This window comes from Simochromis diagramma, unplaced genomic scaffold (genome assembly GCF_900408965.1).
Source record: "Simochromis diagramma unplaced genomic scaffold, fSimDia1.1 OVJJ01000481.1, whole genome shotgun sequence".
NCBI classification, from domain to species: Eukaryota; Metazoa; Chordata; class Actinopteri; order Cichliformes; family Cichlidae; genus Simochromis; species Simochromis diagramma.
In genome coordinates this window covers 1,138,544-1,155,721 of record NW_024386898.1, presented here as the reverse complement: position 1 = coordinate 1,155,721, position 17,178 = coordinate 1,138,544, and the positions used below count along the sequence as shown (strand labels likewise).

Genomic DNA, 17,178 nt, shown 5'->3' with positions numbered 1-17,178 from the left:
GCGATGACGTCATTTAGCGACTTCTAGCGACTTTTAGGACAACCAATAGCGATTTTCCTTACTGAGGAGTTGGCAACACTGGTAAAGACACAGAATAACTCCAGCTTTGTGTCTTTTTCATTGTAGCTGAATTACGGGACAAACTGTTCCTTTTCACCTCAATAAGAAACGCGTAATATTTTCTCTGAATACCAGACGGGACGGTTGGCAACTCCAATAACTTATGAACAAAATAAAGTTCAACATCATTAACTTCATAGCACCCACCCAGCTGTATAGAAACTCCGTCATGCTAGCTAGCACGCAGTACGGAAAAGGTAAGAATAACGAAAATAAACTCCACCTAAACTTGGTTTATATCTGACCCAGAGAGACTGCAGGTCATAACTTCTTACCTGAAGTTCAGTTCACACTTGGACCGGCGGCCGCCTCGGGTCTCTTTTCCTTCTGCGTCACTTTTCCTTCATCCACCTGCTGGCCTCCACCACTTGCTAATGTTACTGAATCTGTGGAAACTCCACGATAGCCACCACACGAAGTAACGAGTAACAACCCTATCTAAATCCCAGTAACGACTAACGCGTTCCTGATTTTGGCATAATAACTAGTTACCGTGCTCGTTACCACAATAATAACGTAGTTACTGTAACGCGTTACTTAATAACGCGTTAGTCCCCAACACTGGTTGTCCATAAAAACATAGTTTCAAGAAACAGCTCTATGGCAATATCATCAATTGAACGTCCGATCACTCTATTGAACTTTGAGAGGTCAGAGGTCAAGAATGATTTATTTTAAATCTTTTTACAATACTTTATGTTGACGATACACAAAACACTTATAAGAATCATAGTTTCTAAGTTACAAGGCTTTTCGTAAATTTTTAAATACATCGCAATAAATCATAAACTTGAACTTGGTGGATGTATGCCACATTTGAATGGGTTGTTAAGATGACTCCACTCTACATGTCTACAAAATTTTATCAGAATAAATTCAAACGTTTTAAAGCTGTTGTGTTTACAGACAGAACAACACGTATGCAAACGCTACCAAAAACAGAACCTCCTTGGTGGAGGAAACAATACACTGAATTCTTCTTCACCATGACTTATTACAACACAGCCTGTACTCATGAAGTCACCATCATTTCACTAATCCAGTCATCAAAGGCTTCAGTGACAGAAACCACTTAAGAGTAGAATAAATTTGAATAACAATGATACAGATATATTCAAACTGATGATTATTATGATATTACGAAATATAGAAGTTATCCCTTTGAGACAGAAATTCAATTTTAGGATTAATTAAGACAGATTATTTGCTCTGTATGATGTCAGTGAGCAGGGTTATTCCTGATGCGGTCATCTCATGCACACAGATCTGCCTTTAAGCACAGAAGCCCCAACTAGCTGTTGATTCTGTTTGCAAGGAGCAGCCAATCAGAAGTGAAGGCTGAACTGAACTAAGCTGCAGGAAGAGAGGATACTTTTTCAAAATGCAGAGCTACTCTAGTAGAACCCGAAAATAAAATGGAGCAGCTGGAAATTAGCATAATAATGTCGACGGACTCACCTGTTCAGGAGCCATGTATGATGGTGTTCCCTGCTCCTCAGTTCTCTTGATCGGGGACTTGTCATCATCGTCGTTCTCAGCAGTGACCAGTCCAAAGTCTCCGATTTTCACTTTTGTGTCCTGCCCAAACAGGATGTTGGCAGGCTAGCCGGATGAAACAAAGCAAACATGTGACCAATTGTTACATCCTGTGAGGCTGTGGGAGTGTTGGTGTGGTGTTGCAATAAACAGTAACGAGTGAGAATCTCTGGGTTTCTGTGGATTTCGGTAAAAGAGTAAACTGAATAATTTTAGAAACGTAAAGTCACATACGAACATTACACCTTGTTGTCAGGTTTTAACCCACACACACACACACACACACACACACACACACACCTGTGCGCTACCTGTGGTTAGCCCGTTATCTGCTTCGTCTGGCTCACCTTCAGGTCTCTGTGGATGAGCTTCTTGGAGTGAATGTATTCGATACCACCGACCATCTGCTGAGCAATGGTCAGACTTTCTTCTCTTCTCTTGGAGTTTGATTTCTTCGTATACCAGTCTTCTATCCAGTCTAGAAGTGTTCTGGTGTCACACAGTTCCATCTGAATGTAGAGGTACTTCTTGGGTGAACCAGTGGAAGACCTAAAACAGGATGAATGATCAAACAGTGAAATGATACAAAAGAAGCGAAGAATTACTTTCACAAGTGGACGAGTCTTACTGTGTACTGCAGCTTTCGTCAGTGCTGTCCGACTGGTATCCTGAATACCCCGTCCAACACGAGAAGTATCTAATGATATTAGGGTGCTCGAGGTCTGACAACGCCATGGCTTCTCTTAGAGCTTTTCTAATTCAAAGAGGGGGGAAAAAAAACTGAATCATACAACTTTACTATAACTAACTGTAACAATATAAACCAATAAAGCACGCAGTGAAATCATGCAATATTACAGAACACTTCACTTACTCGTTCCAGCAGATGATCTTTATTGCGTAATACTTTTCCACCAGTTTATCTTTTACCTTGACTACTCGACCAAAAGCTCCTTTACCCAGCTTCTCTACGTAGTCAAACTGTGAACGACTGTTGACAGAAATCTTTTATTAAATATCAATTTCTTAAAGCAGTTGAACAGAAGGTGATAATTTTGATTATATTGCATTCACATATTTTTATTTTCCATACCTGAAGATTACTAATTCAGCTGACATGTCACTGGGGGAGCTTCCTGAATCCTTTTCTTCAGGACACAACATATCCTTGACAAAACAATACAATAGAATGCATAGTGTAAAAAAAGAGAAAGAAAGAAAAGACACCAAAGCATGTAGCATGAATTAAATCAATGAACTTTCATTGTTCACATCATTGAACTACTAAGCTGCAGTTCACAGTATCTTTTTTAAAATACTGTGAACTGCAGCTTAGTAGCATGTCTGAATAGATATTCACAGATTTTGGGCTTCATATGAGCTTTTTGTTGCTCTGCAAATTTGAGTAAATACAGAAGATTTTGCTAGAAAATATAAAGCAACAGTAAATTAAAGTAAATCAATATTTACTGCATATAAATAGCAATGTTGGGTTACTTAACGTAATCCCTGATTCTCTGATAATGGAGTGAGATGTTTCACTATGGGAATCACCTTGGTGTGACTAACTATGGAAGCTCCAGTGACACCCTGTCTGTCCATGACAGATCTGTCGAGCCGTGCCCCTCCTGACTCATTCTTAGTAGATTTCTTTTGGTCCCCAAGCAAAGGATGAAAGTGCTGGTGAAACACTGTTATCAAAGAACCAGGGATTACGTTAAGTAACCAAACGCTCTTTTTCTACCGTTGCTCGGTGTTTCACTATGGGAGATATAGCCCATTCCCAAACTGCACCAGCCCCCTGAAGCTACGCTCCAGGACTACACCAGGTATAGCACAGGATCTCAGGTCAGACCTTAGGCACTAGATTCCAGCACTGCCTGAGCCAGGGTTAACTATGCAAAAATCCAGTAGGGCTGCCACGATTAGTCGACTTGTCACAATTACGTCTACTATCAAAATCGTCAACCACTAATTTAATAGTCGACGTGTCTGAAGCTTTGTAAGATCCTGAAAAATGCAGGAATAACTAGTAGGATTTAAAAGTGTAATAACGTACTGAAACATAAGATGGCAGCACTGCATGTACAAGGATGCCAGCTGCCACTAAACGCGAAAGAAGAAAAAGAAGCAGTCTCCGGTATCATAGCTGTGTCCAAATTCAGGGGCCGCATCCTTCGGAGGCCGCATTTGTAGGCCGATTACGTTACAGCGACACAACGAAGGCTGTGCAAACTTGAAGACTCCTCCAAATGCGGCCTTCATTTCCCCAGATTTGAAGGATGGGTCGGGTGTATCCTTCATGGCCCAACCCATCCCAGAATTCATAGCGTGGCCCAGCCAATTCTAACAATGGCGTCAGCTACTTAGTTTAAATATTAATCTTTCTGGGTCACAAAATAAACTTAAGATATTTACAAGCAAGAATGTAAGTCGTTCAGATCATTTAAAAATGTTATTGTTTGGCTTTTTTCAGTGTTTTATTAGTTTCTGAGTAAATCGGTTTGGCTGAGATTAAAGTTATAGTTTTCTCACAGCTAAATAAACATTAAACAGAAGAGTGAGATGATCGAGAATTTACTCCAGTGTCCTGTTATATTTTAGGTAGTCAGGAGCAGACGGCTGAGTTTATTAAACTCCACTGAAACAATCTGCAAATTTCATTAAAAGTTTAATAAACTATCATCTTGTCTTTATTGCTAGTTAGCTCATACCTTAAACACATAAAGCTGTAAGCTAATGATTGTTATATAAGAGCAGACGCACGCTGGTGCAAATGGCCTGCATTTGTATAGCGCCTTATTCAGTCCCTAAGGACCCCAAAGCGCTTTACACTACATTCAGTCATTCATTCACACACTGGCAATGGCAAGCTACGTTGTAGCCACAGCTGCCCTGGGGCGCACTGACAGAGGCGAGGCTGCCGGACACTGGCGCCACCGGGCCCTCTGACCACCACCAGTAGGCAAACATGGGGTTAGTATCTTGCCCAAGGATATTTGGCATGCAGCCAGGAGGCAGCGTGGGATCACCGATCTTCTGATTAGTGGCTGACCTGCTCTGCCAAGGCAATTCCCATAGTAAAACACTGAAGTTAGAAAAAGAACTTGTTTTTGTTCTAATAATCACGTTCGATTTAAAATAGGACAGTGTGCGTGAAACATCAAATGTGTTGTCAAGCTTTACTGCCAGTTTCTTCAGGTTTCACTCAATTTTTGATCTTCTTGTTTTTAGGAGGATTTCAGACTGGACCTTGGAGTCACTCGGACACACTGGCTGCTTTTAAAGTTTTTACTCAAAATAGCACTGTTAGTGTGAAAGGTAATACAAGACCTGAACCTTGGAGTTTTTTGACGATTTACAGGTCTGTGCCACAGGTTCTGATGAAGCGCCACAGGAATCCCTGGGAGAAAACAAAGAGGTAAATTAGTAAACACTCCATCCTTTCTCTCTCTTTTGCTAATCCTCATCAGGGTTGAGGGGGGCAGGAGCCTAACCCAGCTGTCATAAGGCGAGAGACAGTGTACATCCTGGACAGGTACCAGTCTAGTCTACCATTTTCACAAATCTACCACTGCTTTCAGTTTGTGACTTACGGTTCAGTCTGTGGTGTGGGCAGCGTGGCTGAGGCTCCATCTTGAAACACTTCGAAGGGCGACACCTGAAACACAAGCAGAAAGTCTTTAACTTCTGTACCATATCGTCCTCCTTAAAATCTTTGTATGTTATGTTAATTACATTTGCAGGCAACAACTCAATGCATTTATTTATGGTCGGTCTTATAATTTAAGTGATCTACTGAGATTTTCCTACACAACCATCTATGGTTTACAGAGAACGGCCAGGAACCGAGAAGATATCCAGTGAGTGGTAGTTCTCTGAAAAGGTCTAGCTGATGCCAGGGGAGAACATCAATAATGCTTTGTGTTGAAGGGAAAGCACCATTAACTCAAATAAGCATAAAGGTAGAAGAGCATCTCTGAAACAGCAGCAGAAGACCACACTGGTAGCCACGCCCCTTAAAGATTAAACCAATTTAAAACTGGTTTCTTGAACATGACAATGGGCCTGATTTACAAACAGTGTGCACAAACAAATATGTGTGCAAATTTGGAGTAGGAAAGTTTTATGCAAAAAAAGAAATAACAATAATAAAGACTTTATTTTTATTTGTCGTTATTACTTTTGGTCATTTACAGTTTTCCAAAACACCACAGACTACAAAATGCTCAGAATTACAAAAAAAAAAAAGCTTGTAAAAAAAAAAAAAAAAAAAAAAAAAAAAAAAAGCTAAATATTACTAATTTCATTGTTTTCTTGGTGCTACTGTTACATGTATAAAACGTTTGTTTTGTACTAGCATTAAACTTTGTGAACTGACTCTATGCCTATGGCTCTTCTCTATCTAAACAGTACTTCCTCTGGGTCACACATGCATTGTAAACTGGAAGGTAATTTTGTGTGCAAATTCAGACTCAAATGGCCTTCGTAGTCACTGGATCTTAACAAGTCAGACAGTATTTCCTGGTACTTCATTTTGACCCCTTAACATTTACAGTAATAATAAGATCCACTGTTTGCTCCAAGTTACATGCTCCACCATGCATACAAGTTAGTGTTTGATTTAAACCAGCACAGGTTATAATGTATTGCTACTCACCCCGTTAGTTTTGCGTTCAGATATACCATCAAACAGAGTTTTTCTGCATTTCAGGTGAGAACGTTGCGCATTTGAATCTTTTTTCTTCACCTGAAAGAAAAACAGATTTTTCAGAAATGACATCATTGTTAAGAATAGATCAACAAATTTGTGAAACGTGTTCCATATACAGGCACATGCACCATCTTACCTCCACGATTAGATTTTCCTTCTCATTCAAACTTTCCAGGGCATTTCGAGCTGCGTTCTGCTTTGCTTTTTCAGCGTTCTTCCCCTCACCATCAGGAAACCTTTGCCCATTGATCACAGCCCTCATGATGACTCTGACAAAGAATTTTAAAAGCTCTAATTAACATTGCTGATGTACTCCAACTCAAAAGTTTGATCACAGCTTCTCATTTAACAGTTTTTCTTTATTTTTTATGACTATTTACATTGCAGATTCTCACCGAAGGCATCAAAACTATGAATGAACACATATGGAATTATGTAGTAAACAAAAAAAAAAGTGTGAAACAACTCAAAAAACGTTTTATATTTTAGATTCATCAAAATAGCCACCCTTTGCTTTGATTACTTTATGAGCTTCATAAGGTAGTCACCTGAAATAGCGGTAAGTGGTAACTGAATGTTTCTAGAGCTATGTGAGGACATGGCAACATAACCGCGGGGAAACTTCTGGGGATGATGATGTTGCAGGAGCGAGCACAACATGACAAATCTGTCAGAGAAGGGCGAAATTTTGATCATGCCGATCGCAGAAATGTGAAGCCACGGAGGCTTTTTCATCGTTTTGATGGTCACTGTAGTGGCTATATTAATTTCTCAAAGTTCTCTCTTTCTCTTTACATGGTTTGGTTATGAAAAGAAACAACTTAGTCCCAAGTTAATTAATGTAATAAGCGAGGTCATTGCCACAGTCAACTACGTCAAAACACGACTTGTTAGGATTTTTCGGGACAGTGCGAAGTAATGGGCTCCGACAACACAGCCGTTGTGTATCACAGCGAGTCCCGCGTATTCCAAGTTAAACCAAATAGCTATTATTAAACTAATATAAGACCACAATGACTTAGTAGTTGGTTTAGCACTTGCATGGCCCAATGCACAATATGGCAGCATACCCTCTTTAATACATTGCAGCTGCCGAACACATTTATCCGGTTTTAGCTCACCTTTTCTCGCCAGGTCTCTCTAAAACGTTCTCATATTCCAGCTTCAAATCGTTCCTCCGTGCAAAGTTTTTCAGTCGTGTTGTGTACTTATGCTTGCCCATCTTAAATCGCGAAACCCTGGTCGGACAAATACTTCCTGTAGTACAGCAGAGCTCACACACAGATCTAAATTTCCCGGGATCGCTGGCTAGTGAGGGCCCGTTCCTCACGTGACACACTTCGTCAGAAACGTGCCGAGACTTGATTCGTCGGAGCAGTCACGTGATCAGTTTTCAGTTTTATTTGTCATATGCAAGTTAGCACAGGGTCAACATTGCAATGAAATGTGTTTGCCGAGCAGTAGTCACTCAGCAGCATGGTACAGTAGAATAAAATATAATAAAATAATAAAAAAAATAGAAAAATAGTAAGGAGCAAAATATTAGAGAGACGTGGTAAAAGAGAAAAGATGACTAAATATATATGTATCTATAAATATAAATATATGTACACTAGTGATTAAATAAGAAAATCTTGAAAAGAAATATGACGGGGGGGCAGATGGGATATTGCACAGGAATGAGCAGCAGAAAATTACAGTATTGCACTTTTTAAATATAAATATCAATAACAATAAAGTGGAGTGACCAGTGCAGATTAAACAGAGTACTTGTGAAGCTGCAAGGTAGCTTCTGAGTGCGTCCTGTGGACTGTGTTGTGTGTGTTTAAGTGTTGTGGTTGAGGTGTCGTATGGCTTGGTGGTAAAAACTGTTTTTAAGTCTTGTAGTCCGAGCAGACAGACTCCTGTAACGTCTGCCAGATGGTAACAAGGAGAACAGCTGATCAATGATGTCCGAAGACAAACGTACCTGCTCACTGGTTCACATAATCACGTGGAGGCAGGGGCCTCACAGCATAAGCATACTCCCAACCTATTATAAGTTAAGGGTAATAACAAAATAATCATCTGGAAGGGACCTAAAAAACACACAGGATCAAAGCAACCATGCTATCGATGTAGGGGAAAACATTCAGCACATGAGTGCAAATTTAAAAGTGAAAAGTGTCATGTTTGTGCAAAAATAGGACACATTGCACGTGCTTGTTGAAATAAAAAAAATCAGCAAACTCAGTATGTGGAAACTGAGGATGAATGCTTAAGTAGGAATGATGAAGCTGAGCTTTTTGGAGTATATTCAGTCTACTCCATCACCTCCAGTGAAAACGGATACACAGTGAATGTTGCACTGGGAAACAAGAACACCACCATGTTGCTGGTGCAGCAGTGTCGGTGTTATCAGACAAGTATTATCAGACGCATCTCACTCATTTTCCTGTAAAACCAGTCAGTTGGCTAAAACAAAGTCAGTGTCAACCAGTGTATTGAAGAGGAGAGATATCCACTTCCTAATACTGAAGATTTGTTTGCTACTTTAGCTGGAGGAAGATCTTTCATTAAACCTGACCTTTTCCATGCCTATCAGCAGCTACAATTAGATGAAGAGTCAGTGAAGTATCTGGTCATCAACACACACAACGGTGTCTATAAGTACAGTCGCCTCAGCTATGGTGTTTCCAGTGCTCCTGCTCTTTTCCAGTCTGTGACGGACCAAATCCTTCAAGGGATGGATCATGTGACCTGCTTTTTGGATGACATTCTCATCACTGCTTCATCTGAAAGGAAACAATTGAAGAGGTTGGAGGAAGTATTCACACATCTGGAGAAGCATGGCATCAGAGTGAAGCCTTCCAAGTGCCATTTTCTTCAGAGCAGTGTGTAGTACCTGGGAGATCATATTGAGAAAGATGGACTGCATCCTTTAGAGGAAAAAGTAGCAGTTGTGGTGCACCAGAACCAACAAACGTCACAGAACTGAAGTCTTTCTTGGGTCTTCTAAATTACTCCAGTGAATTTCTGGAAAATCCACCCACGATTCTTCAGCCTTTGCATAACCTGTTGAGAAAAAGATGCTAAATGGTTTTGGACCATGGAATGTGCAAAGGCATTTAAAGATGCAAAAAGTCTACTGCTGCAAAACAAAGTGTTGGTGCATTACAGCACAAATCTGCCATTGAAGTTAGTTTGTGATGCATCACCCTACAGGGATGGGAAAAAAGTAACCATACACCTCAAATTTGATTGATGACCCTAGCCTTGACCTTTTGACCCCACCGGAAGTACTCCGGAAGTGTGTAATATGATCCATAAGCGCAACGAATTGCATCCGGAGAGGGGAGGGGGTACTCCGGAAGTGTGTATCGGATTCCATATGTGTGACGAAATACAACAGGTGGGGGGAAAATTTATGTTTTCTCCCTTAGAGGGAGGGGGGTCTGTGGAGGGAGGAGAATTAAAAACAGAGAGGAGGGGTATGGTTCCTGGGGGGATCAGAGAGGGAGGGGTTCCTGAGGCATGGGGGTGACGCAGCAGATTTCTGTTGAGTCAGTGCTGTATAGAGAGACAGAGCAGCAGTTAGTTTTCCACAGACAAACTCATAGTTTGAATTCTGTTTAAATATTATGACAATGTGATCTTGATAACCATTTTCTCAGTAAAGAACTATTTCTTTTCACAATAGCGGATGTATTTTACTTTCTTAAGCTGCACCAGCGCTTGTAATGAAAAAAAGAGTGACTTCCTATTGCCTGTAGAGAGCCATTTCTTTCAATAGCGGATGTATTTTACTTTCTTATATTACAGACGCAATAAAAAACCTTTAAGATTATCAGCCTAGCAACAAATTGCATTTTTATAGAGCGGGGTGGAGGTAAGCGCTTGTGATGAAAAGAAGAACTTTCTATCTGCTTGTAACCTACAGACTGCCCACCTCGTACGTGTAAATAAATAAATATCCCTTAGTGAAAAGAGCATATTCAGAACTCGATCTTACTTAAACAATTAAATCACCCTCGGATGCGTTATTGTGTGGGAAAGACTTTTCCAACAGATTTTTTTTCATTAGCAGAAAATAGACACAATCCCTAAAAGAAAACGGTCTTGTTTTACACACACACACACACACATCACGCGTCACGAAGGAGTCAACAAACCGCTCTAATCATTATCAGTATTTCTTAATGCTTATAATCTACAGTGCGCCCACCTCATATGTGTAAAGTAAGCCTTAGTGGAAAAAAAGCATCGCGCCCGTATTTGGAAATTGGCCCTAATTAATTTTATTAAAACACCTATATGAGGTATTTTGGTTCTGTGCAGCCACTCCTTCTCAGACCAAAGTAAAGAGTTTTTCTTCATTTTTTGAGCTACGTTTCCAACAGGTTTTCTCAGTAGCAGAAAACTGTCTACAGACAGAAACTCTAAAAGAAAACGGTCTTGTTTTACGCGCATCGAGGAGGAGTCAACAACCCCTCTAATCGTTATTAGCAGGGGCGATTCTAGGATCAGAGCTTTGGGGGTGCTGAGCACCCAGAGAGCTGCCTAGCCAGGCAAGATAAACTTTACACATCACGATGAAACTTCTTCCCCATCTCTGTCAGTCCCTGCATCCTTAAATGTCTCCAGTTGTCCCAAGTTGTCTCTGAATGTCTCCTTGGTGCATTTGAACCCCTGTTTCTCCCTGTCCTCGTCGTCTGTTATCTTTGTCTCCGCTATCAGTCATCATAATTTCTGCAAGTCTGCAAATTTCTTTATTAAATCATAAGATTCTTAAATTCATCAAGTCTCTCTGTGCCTGGGTCCTCGTCACAAAACATGACATCACTGTTTTGTACATTTTAACACAATTTAATCCCCACATTTGTGAAAGAAAAGCAAAACAGTTTTTTGAAAAGTCTGTAACAAAACCATCAAATCTGATCAAGGTTATTTAAATGCTGCAAAAGAAGAATGGATTGGAATAAAAAAAAAAAATACATATCCTAACCTTAATTACTGGCGGAGAATAATGAATGATGCTCATAGTGAGTAAAAAGTAAACTGAGTGCATTTTTTTGGATACATACAAAAACACTCCCAAAACAGCATAAATTATTACAAAATATTAATTTAAAAAAACTATAAAAATGGAGGCAACTTTGCCTGTGGTAGAATGTATAAAATGTATAAAAAAATCTTTACTCCAGATGCCAATTTTACTAATCAGAATCAGAATCAGAATCAGAATCGTGTTTATTGGCCAAGTATAAGTGCAGACACATACAGGGAATTTGGTTCCGGTAGATGGTGGCTCTCAAGCACAGCAATATAAATCACACACACACACACACACACACACACACACACACACACACACACACACACACACACACACACACACACACACACGTGTCTATATACACACATTACACATACATACACAAAGCTGTGTAAACCAACTATAAATAACTAATCTAAACTTATATACATAAAATACAAAAATGAAATGAGGTGGAATGAATACTACAGAATGTACATAAGGTGCAGTTGCAGTCTGGCAGTGGGAGCAGTGTGACAGGTCAACTGTTTAGAAGGGAGATGGCGAGGGGAAAGAAACTGTTCTTATGTCGGGTGGTCCTGGTCTGCAGGCTTCTGTACCGTCTGCCAGAGGGCAGCAGATCAAAAAGTCTGTGTCCAGGGTGTGAGGGGTCTGTGATGATTTTCCCTGCCCGTTTCCTGGTTCTTGAGAGGTACAGATCCTGGATGGAGGGCAGGGGGGCGCCGATGATCCTTTCTGCTGCCCGTACAGTCCGCTGCAGTCTGCTCCTGTCCTGTTTAGTGGCTGCTCCATACCAGACTGTGATGGAGGAGCACAGGACAGACTCAATGACCGCAGTGTAGAACTGGCTCAGCAGCTCCTGTGGAAGACTGTACTTCCCCAGTTGTCTCAGGAAGTACATCCTCTGCTGGGTCTTTTTGAGGATGGCGTTGATGTTGGTCTCCCACTTCAGGTCCTGGGAGATGGTTGTACCCAGGAACTTGAAGATCTCCACAGTCGACACAGGGCTGTCTGATATGGTGAGGGGGAGCAGAGTTGAGGGATGTCTCCTGAAGTCCACTGTCATCTCTACAGTTTTAAGAGTGTTCAGCTCCAGATTGTGCTGACTGCACCAGAGTACCAGCCGCTCAACTTCCTGCCGGTATGCAGACTCATCACCATCCTGAATGAGGCCAATGACAGTGATGTCATCTGCAAACTTTAGGAGTTTAACAGCCGAGTTCTTGGAGGTGCAGTCGTTAGTGTAGAGGGAGAACAGTAGTGGTGAGAAGACACATCCTTGAGGGGCACCAATACTGAGGGACCGAGTTTCAGAGGTGATCTCCCCCAGCCTCACTTGCTGCTCTCTGTCTGTCAGGAAGCTGGTGATCCACTGACAGGTGGCTTAATAATAATAACAGGTAATTTAATAATACTAATTTTGTGTTGTAAGATTTATGAGTTTCATACATTCATAGTGGTACTTGGGAGAGCTTGACATTTTTTCAGGTGGTACACAGTGTAAAAAGTGTGAGAAACACTGATAAGTGTATGTGTGCTTTTGGAAAACATTTAAAGCTGCAGTACAGAATCTTTGAAACAAGCTTAAAACACTTTTAGAATATAAACAGAGCATCTGCTTCTCTTTACAGCTCCTCACTCCACCAGGGCTGTTTGGCACTCTTTGATAGTGTGCAAATGTGATGTATGTACTGCGGCAGTCATACAGACAACTGGACGGTCCAAATGTTGGCCTACCTATTACTGGCTGAGGTTTTAGTAGAGTTGTGGCTGAACCACATAAAAATATATCATTAATTTTAATCTCCCCAATCAATTATAATGTTATGTTGGAATGTTGTTAAAGAGGGTCAAAATGTTTCAACCCAGTTTGTTTTGCAGATTCTGTACAGCAGCTTTAATATAGGGAGGACACAACTTCCAGATTGTGTGAGTAAAATCAGGTTTTTTCTCTTTGTCAGTTTAACAGTTTCTGTTGTGCCTGTCACTGTTCCCTGTCTGTTTTCTTACCTGGTTCTTCCTAACCTTGTACTTTCTCCTCACGTTCCCCTCTTTCCTCTCTCCCTCTTTGGACTGACAATCATACACAAATAGATTGTATTCAATTAGATGAAAAATTACATTAATATGAAAAAATACTATTAAGATCATTAACAAAAAGTCCTCTCTCAGTGCACTTTCAACCAAAAGGCAAATAACCAAACCACATGAACATCTAATAAAAGATATAAATATTGAAACACTGATCCAACATTATTCCTGATTCACAGATCATTTGATTTTACACTTTTACCTGAATGTGGCTCCTTTTTTTGAAAAAACTTTCTTATATCCATTATGAACATGGCTGTCTCTCTGTACACACACACACACACACACACACACACACACACACACACACACACACACACACACACACACACACACACACACACACAACAGGTGTTCTAAGGTTAATGGGCATTAATGGGCATTCAGTCAGTTAGTATCCATTTAAAACAGGACAGTGGTAACAACAGTAGGCTACGAACAATTTTAAGTTTTAGATTTTAAATAGGCTGTATACATTTCAATGGGAGCAACAGGACAATGAAATGTTGCTGATTTTACTACAGAGCAGGACGGATTGTAGGGTAGCAAACATTGTCGGAAAACACGTTTTCAACACTGCAGGTTATCTGGGTGTAATGTTTTTCAGCTAAAAAGAAACATGGTCTGACTCCTACCTAACTATATAAAGAGTAACTCAAGGTTAAATGCAGCTAATATGTCCTGTTTTATGCCACTTACACCTCCGCTCGCTGCATCTCAGCCACTAGAGCGCTAGAGTCAGAGTAGGGGAGAGGCGAGCTGGAACAAACCATTTTAGGAGGGGGGGGGGATTTCTATACTTTTGTTGTTAAAAATTTTACATCTAAACCAAGTACTGTATGCTTTTTATATTTTTAGTAGTGTGTCACACAAACAGCAAATATTGTAAAAAAAAAAAAAAGTAAGAAATTTGTGGGGGTGCTTTGATTCATTTTGGGGGTGCTGAAGCACCCCCAAAAATGGGCTAAAATCGCCCCTGATCCATGTCCTTCCTTCCTGATCACTTCTACTAGTCTAACCAAGAATATTACACTATGTTTTGGTCTTTGGCGTTTCTGTGAGCTCATCTTAATGACTGCAGGCCAGGTGTGAATGGCATTAACCTACTTATTTGCTTCTGCTTGCTAAATGAAATTCCTGCGGTAGTTTTCCTGTTTTATTGATAGGTTTGTGATTCCATCATGCTATCAGGGTGGTAAAGGAAAGGATATTCCATAAGTGGCTTTAAGGTTTCTCTCATTACTGTCTGCTGACCAGAGTAAATATAAAGTGGTGTAAAAAAGTATCTGCCCTTTTCCTGACTTCTCAGTGTTTTGAATATTTGTCACAACTAAATATTTAAGATCAAACAAATTTAACATTAGTCAAACATTGTGGTGGTTGTGTGATGGTCTGGCTGCTTTGCTGCTCCAGGACGACTTGCTGTAACTAATGGAACCATGAATTCTGCTCTCAGTGTGATGGACCGAGTTGAAAAAGCAGGAGTCATCACAGGAATTATAAGAAAAAGAGGGTTTTCATTTATTTAACCAGAAATATTATATTAATAAACAATAGATTTTGAGCTCATAAAAGAGGTCAAAGAAACAAAACTAAACTCAGGCAAAGAACTGTGAAGTTAAACTCAACGACTATCCAAACAAACATAACGGACATAAAACAAGAAATGAAATACAAGGGTAATGGCTGATCAGACCACTATGACAAAACACACAACTAAACAAAAACCAATCAAAAACAACAAACACACTGCAGCACAGTGCAGTCTGTTAATAACCTAAACACCAAAGAAGAAAATCAAAACCACTAAACCTAAACTCAAATATTTAGTTAAATACAAAAGCTTCTTTTTTTTTAAATGAAAGAAAATACACATTCTTCCCCCTTCAGCAGGAAGTGGTGGTGCAGTCCAACCATCCCCTCTTTGTATATAACTGCTTTAAACCCTGGCCACCATCTTTTTTCTGGCAACTCCCAGGAATGATGGCAGGTAAGAAACAGGTAAAAGAAATAGATCAGTCACAAATAAAACAAAAGTAATGGAATGTTATGAATACATAAGTAAAATAAATGTGCGCGCTTACAAATAGAACCAAGGTATTTAAACCAATCAACAATCTTAGTGCAAACTTAAGTGTGTTATTTTAAATGAAAAAATAAAGAATACATAAGAGTTACTGACTTTTAGAGTGTGACCATGGGTTTGGCCATCACAATCAGTAAATCCTGAAGGACAATGTCTGGCCATCAGTTCGTGCCCCAAAGCTCAAGCACATTTGGATTGTGCAATGGGACAGTCATCCAAAGCACACCAGCAAGTCCACCTCTGAATGGTCATAAAATAACAAAAGGTAAGTTTTGGAGTGGTCCAGTCAAAGTCCAGACTTAAATCCGACTGAGATGCTGTGGTACAATCTTAAACAGGCCGTTCATAGTCGAAAACCCTCCAATGTGTCTGAATTAAAATAACACTGCATTGAAGAATGGGTCAAAATTCCTCTGCAGTTATGTGACTCATTGCCAGTTATCAAAAATGCATGACTGAGTTTATTCTTGCTGCCACTCTGCTCATTATTTAAATACCAAAAACGAAAATCTTTGGTAATTATTATCAGTGATGGGACTAACAGTACAGCGTTACTTTTTTCAGTAACGAGTAATCTAACTAATTACTATTCCTATCGTTACAACGCCGTTACTATTTTTCAACAAACAGACGGTTGAAGCTGTGTTCAGCTTACTGCATCTTATATCAGTTGCACGGAAGTAGCTGACTACGTAATCACGATCACTCTCTAGCACAACACCTGGAGCTAAGGGGGCAAAACAATCGCATGAGTGCTGCTGTTTGACTGAGGAAGAATAAAGTAGTCGTGGTAAGCCGGTCACATGACCACTTCAAGACAAAGCAACAAGGTGATATATACCAGTTTTTAAATTGTGTTGATAGGTCACGTAAAACCAGAGTCATGATAAACAATATATACGCGGCGTTTTTCCTCAATAGTTTCGTCACGTTTACTGTCTAAGGACAGCACTAGCAAGCACTCTCTGCTTATGAGCAAAAAAAACAAAAACAAAAAACCGGTAAGTTTTAGGGGTGACGGCGAGAGAAAAAGAGCCAGCAGAAAAAGAGAGAGAGAGCGAGTTTTGAGATGTGAGGGATTTGTCACGTTTAGCGTGTTTGGCGTGTGTAGTTAATGTGTCCTGTTGTGTAGTTAGTGTGTAGTGTTGTGGATAGTTTTGTGTTCTGTGTCAGAACAATGAGGTGACTGCTGTCTCCTGGTAGAAACAGGAGTGATACACCTGCTGTTGTCAGACCTGAAGGTATCAGGCTGTGATTTTCTCCTTTATAGTGGACAGAAAGTACTTTTTTGGAGTGGCACAAATAATTTGTGTGGCATCTTACTGAATGCAGAACAGCGGATTGTTCTGTAAATAGTTTGAAATGATTATTTAAAAAGTCAAGGTAAAAGTTAAATGGATGCAAATAACTTTGTTGTTTGCAAAACTTGTGCATATGATTTTAAAATTGACAATTTATATTTGCATTTAAAGTTATGAAATATGATTCATTAAACATGTTTGTGGTTGTTACAGTAAAAAATATAACTTTTTCTACTCTGATTTTATGTTTTTGTCTGATTTTAGATCAATTGTGTTACTACAGTATGTCAAAATG

At 39.9% G+C, this 17,178-nt stretch overlaps 1 protein-coding gene across 2 annotated transcripts in view; it reads right to left on the bottom strand.

Moving 5' to 3' along the window:
* Positions 1-17,178, bottom strand: part of LOC120735184 (interferon-induced, double-stranded RNA-activated protein kinase-like) — a 109,570-nt gene that overhangs the window by 7,603 nt on the left and 84,789 nt on the right. Inside the window, exons 21-22 of one of the 2 annotated variants that reach the window (XM_040034371.1) lie at positions 1,579-1,722; positions 695-1,473 (exon numbers count right to left, since the gene is read on the bottom strand). In XM_040034371.1, coding sequence (XP_039890305.1) covers positions 1,393-1,473; positions 1,579-1,722 — 225 coding nt within the window. In that variant the 3' untranslated portion in view covers positions 695-1,392. Of the gene's footprint in view, positions 1-694; positions 1,474-1,578; positions 1,723-17,178 lie in introns of those variants that run through there. The other variant, XM_040034370.1, reaches the window with a different exon arrangement.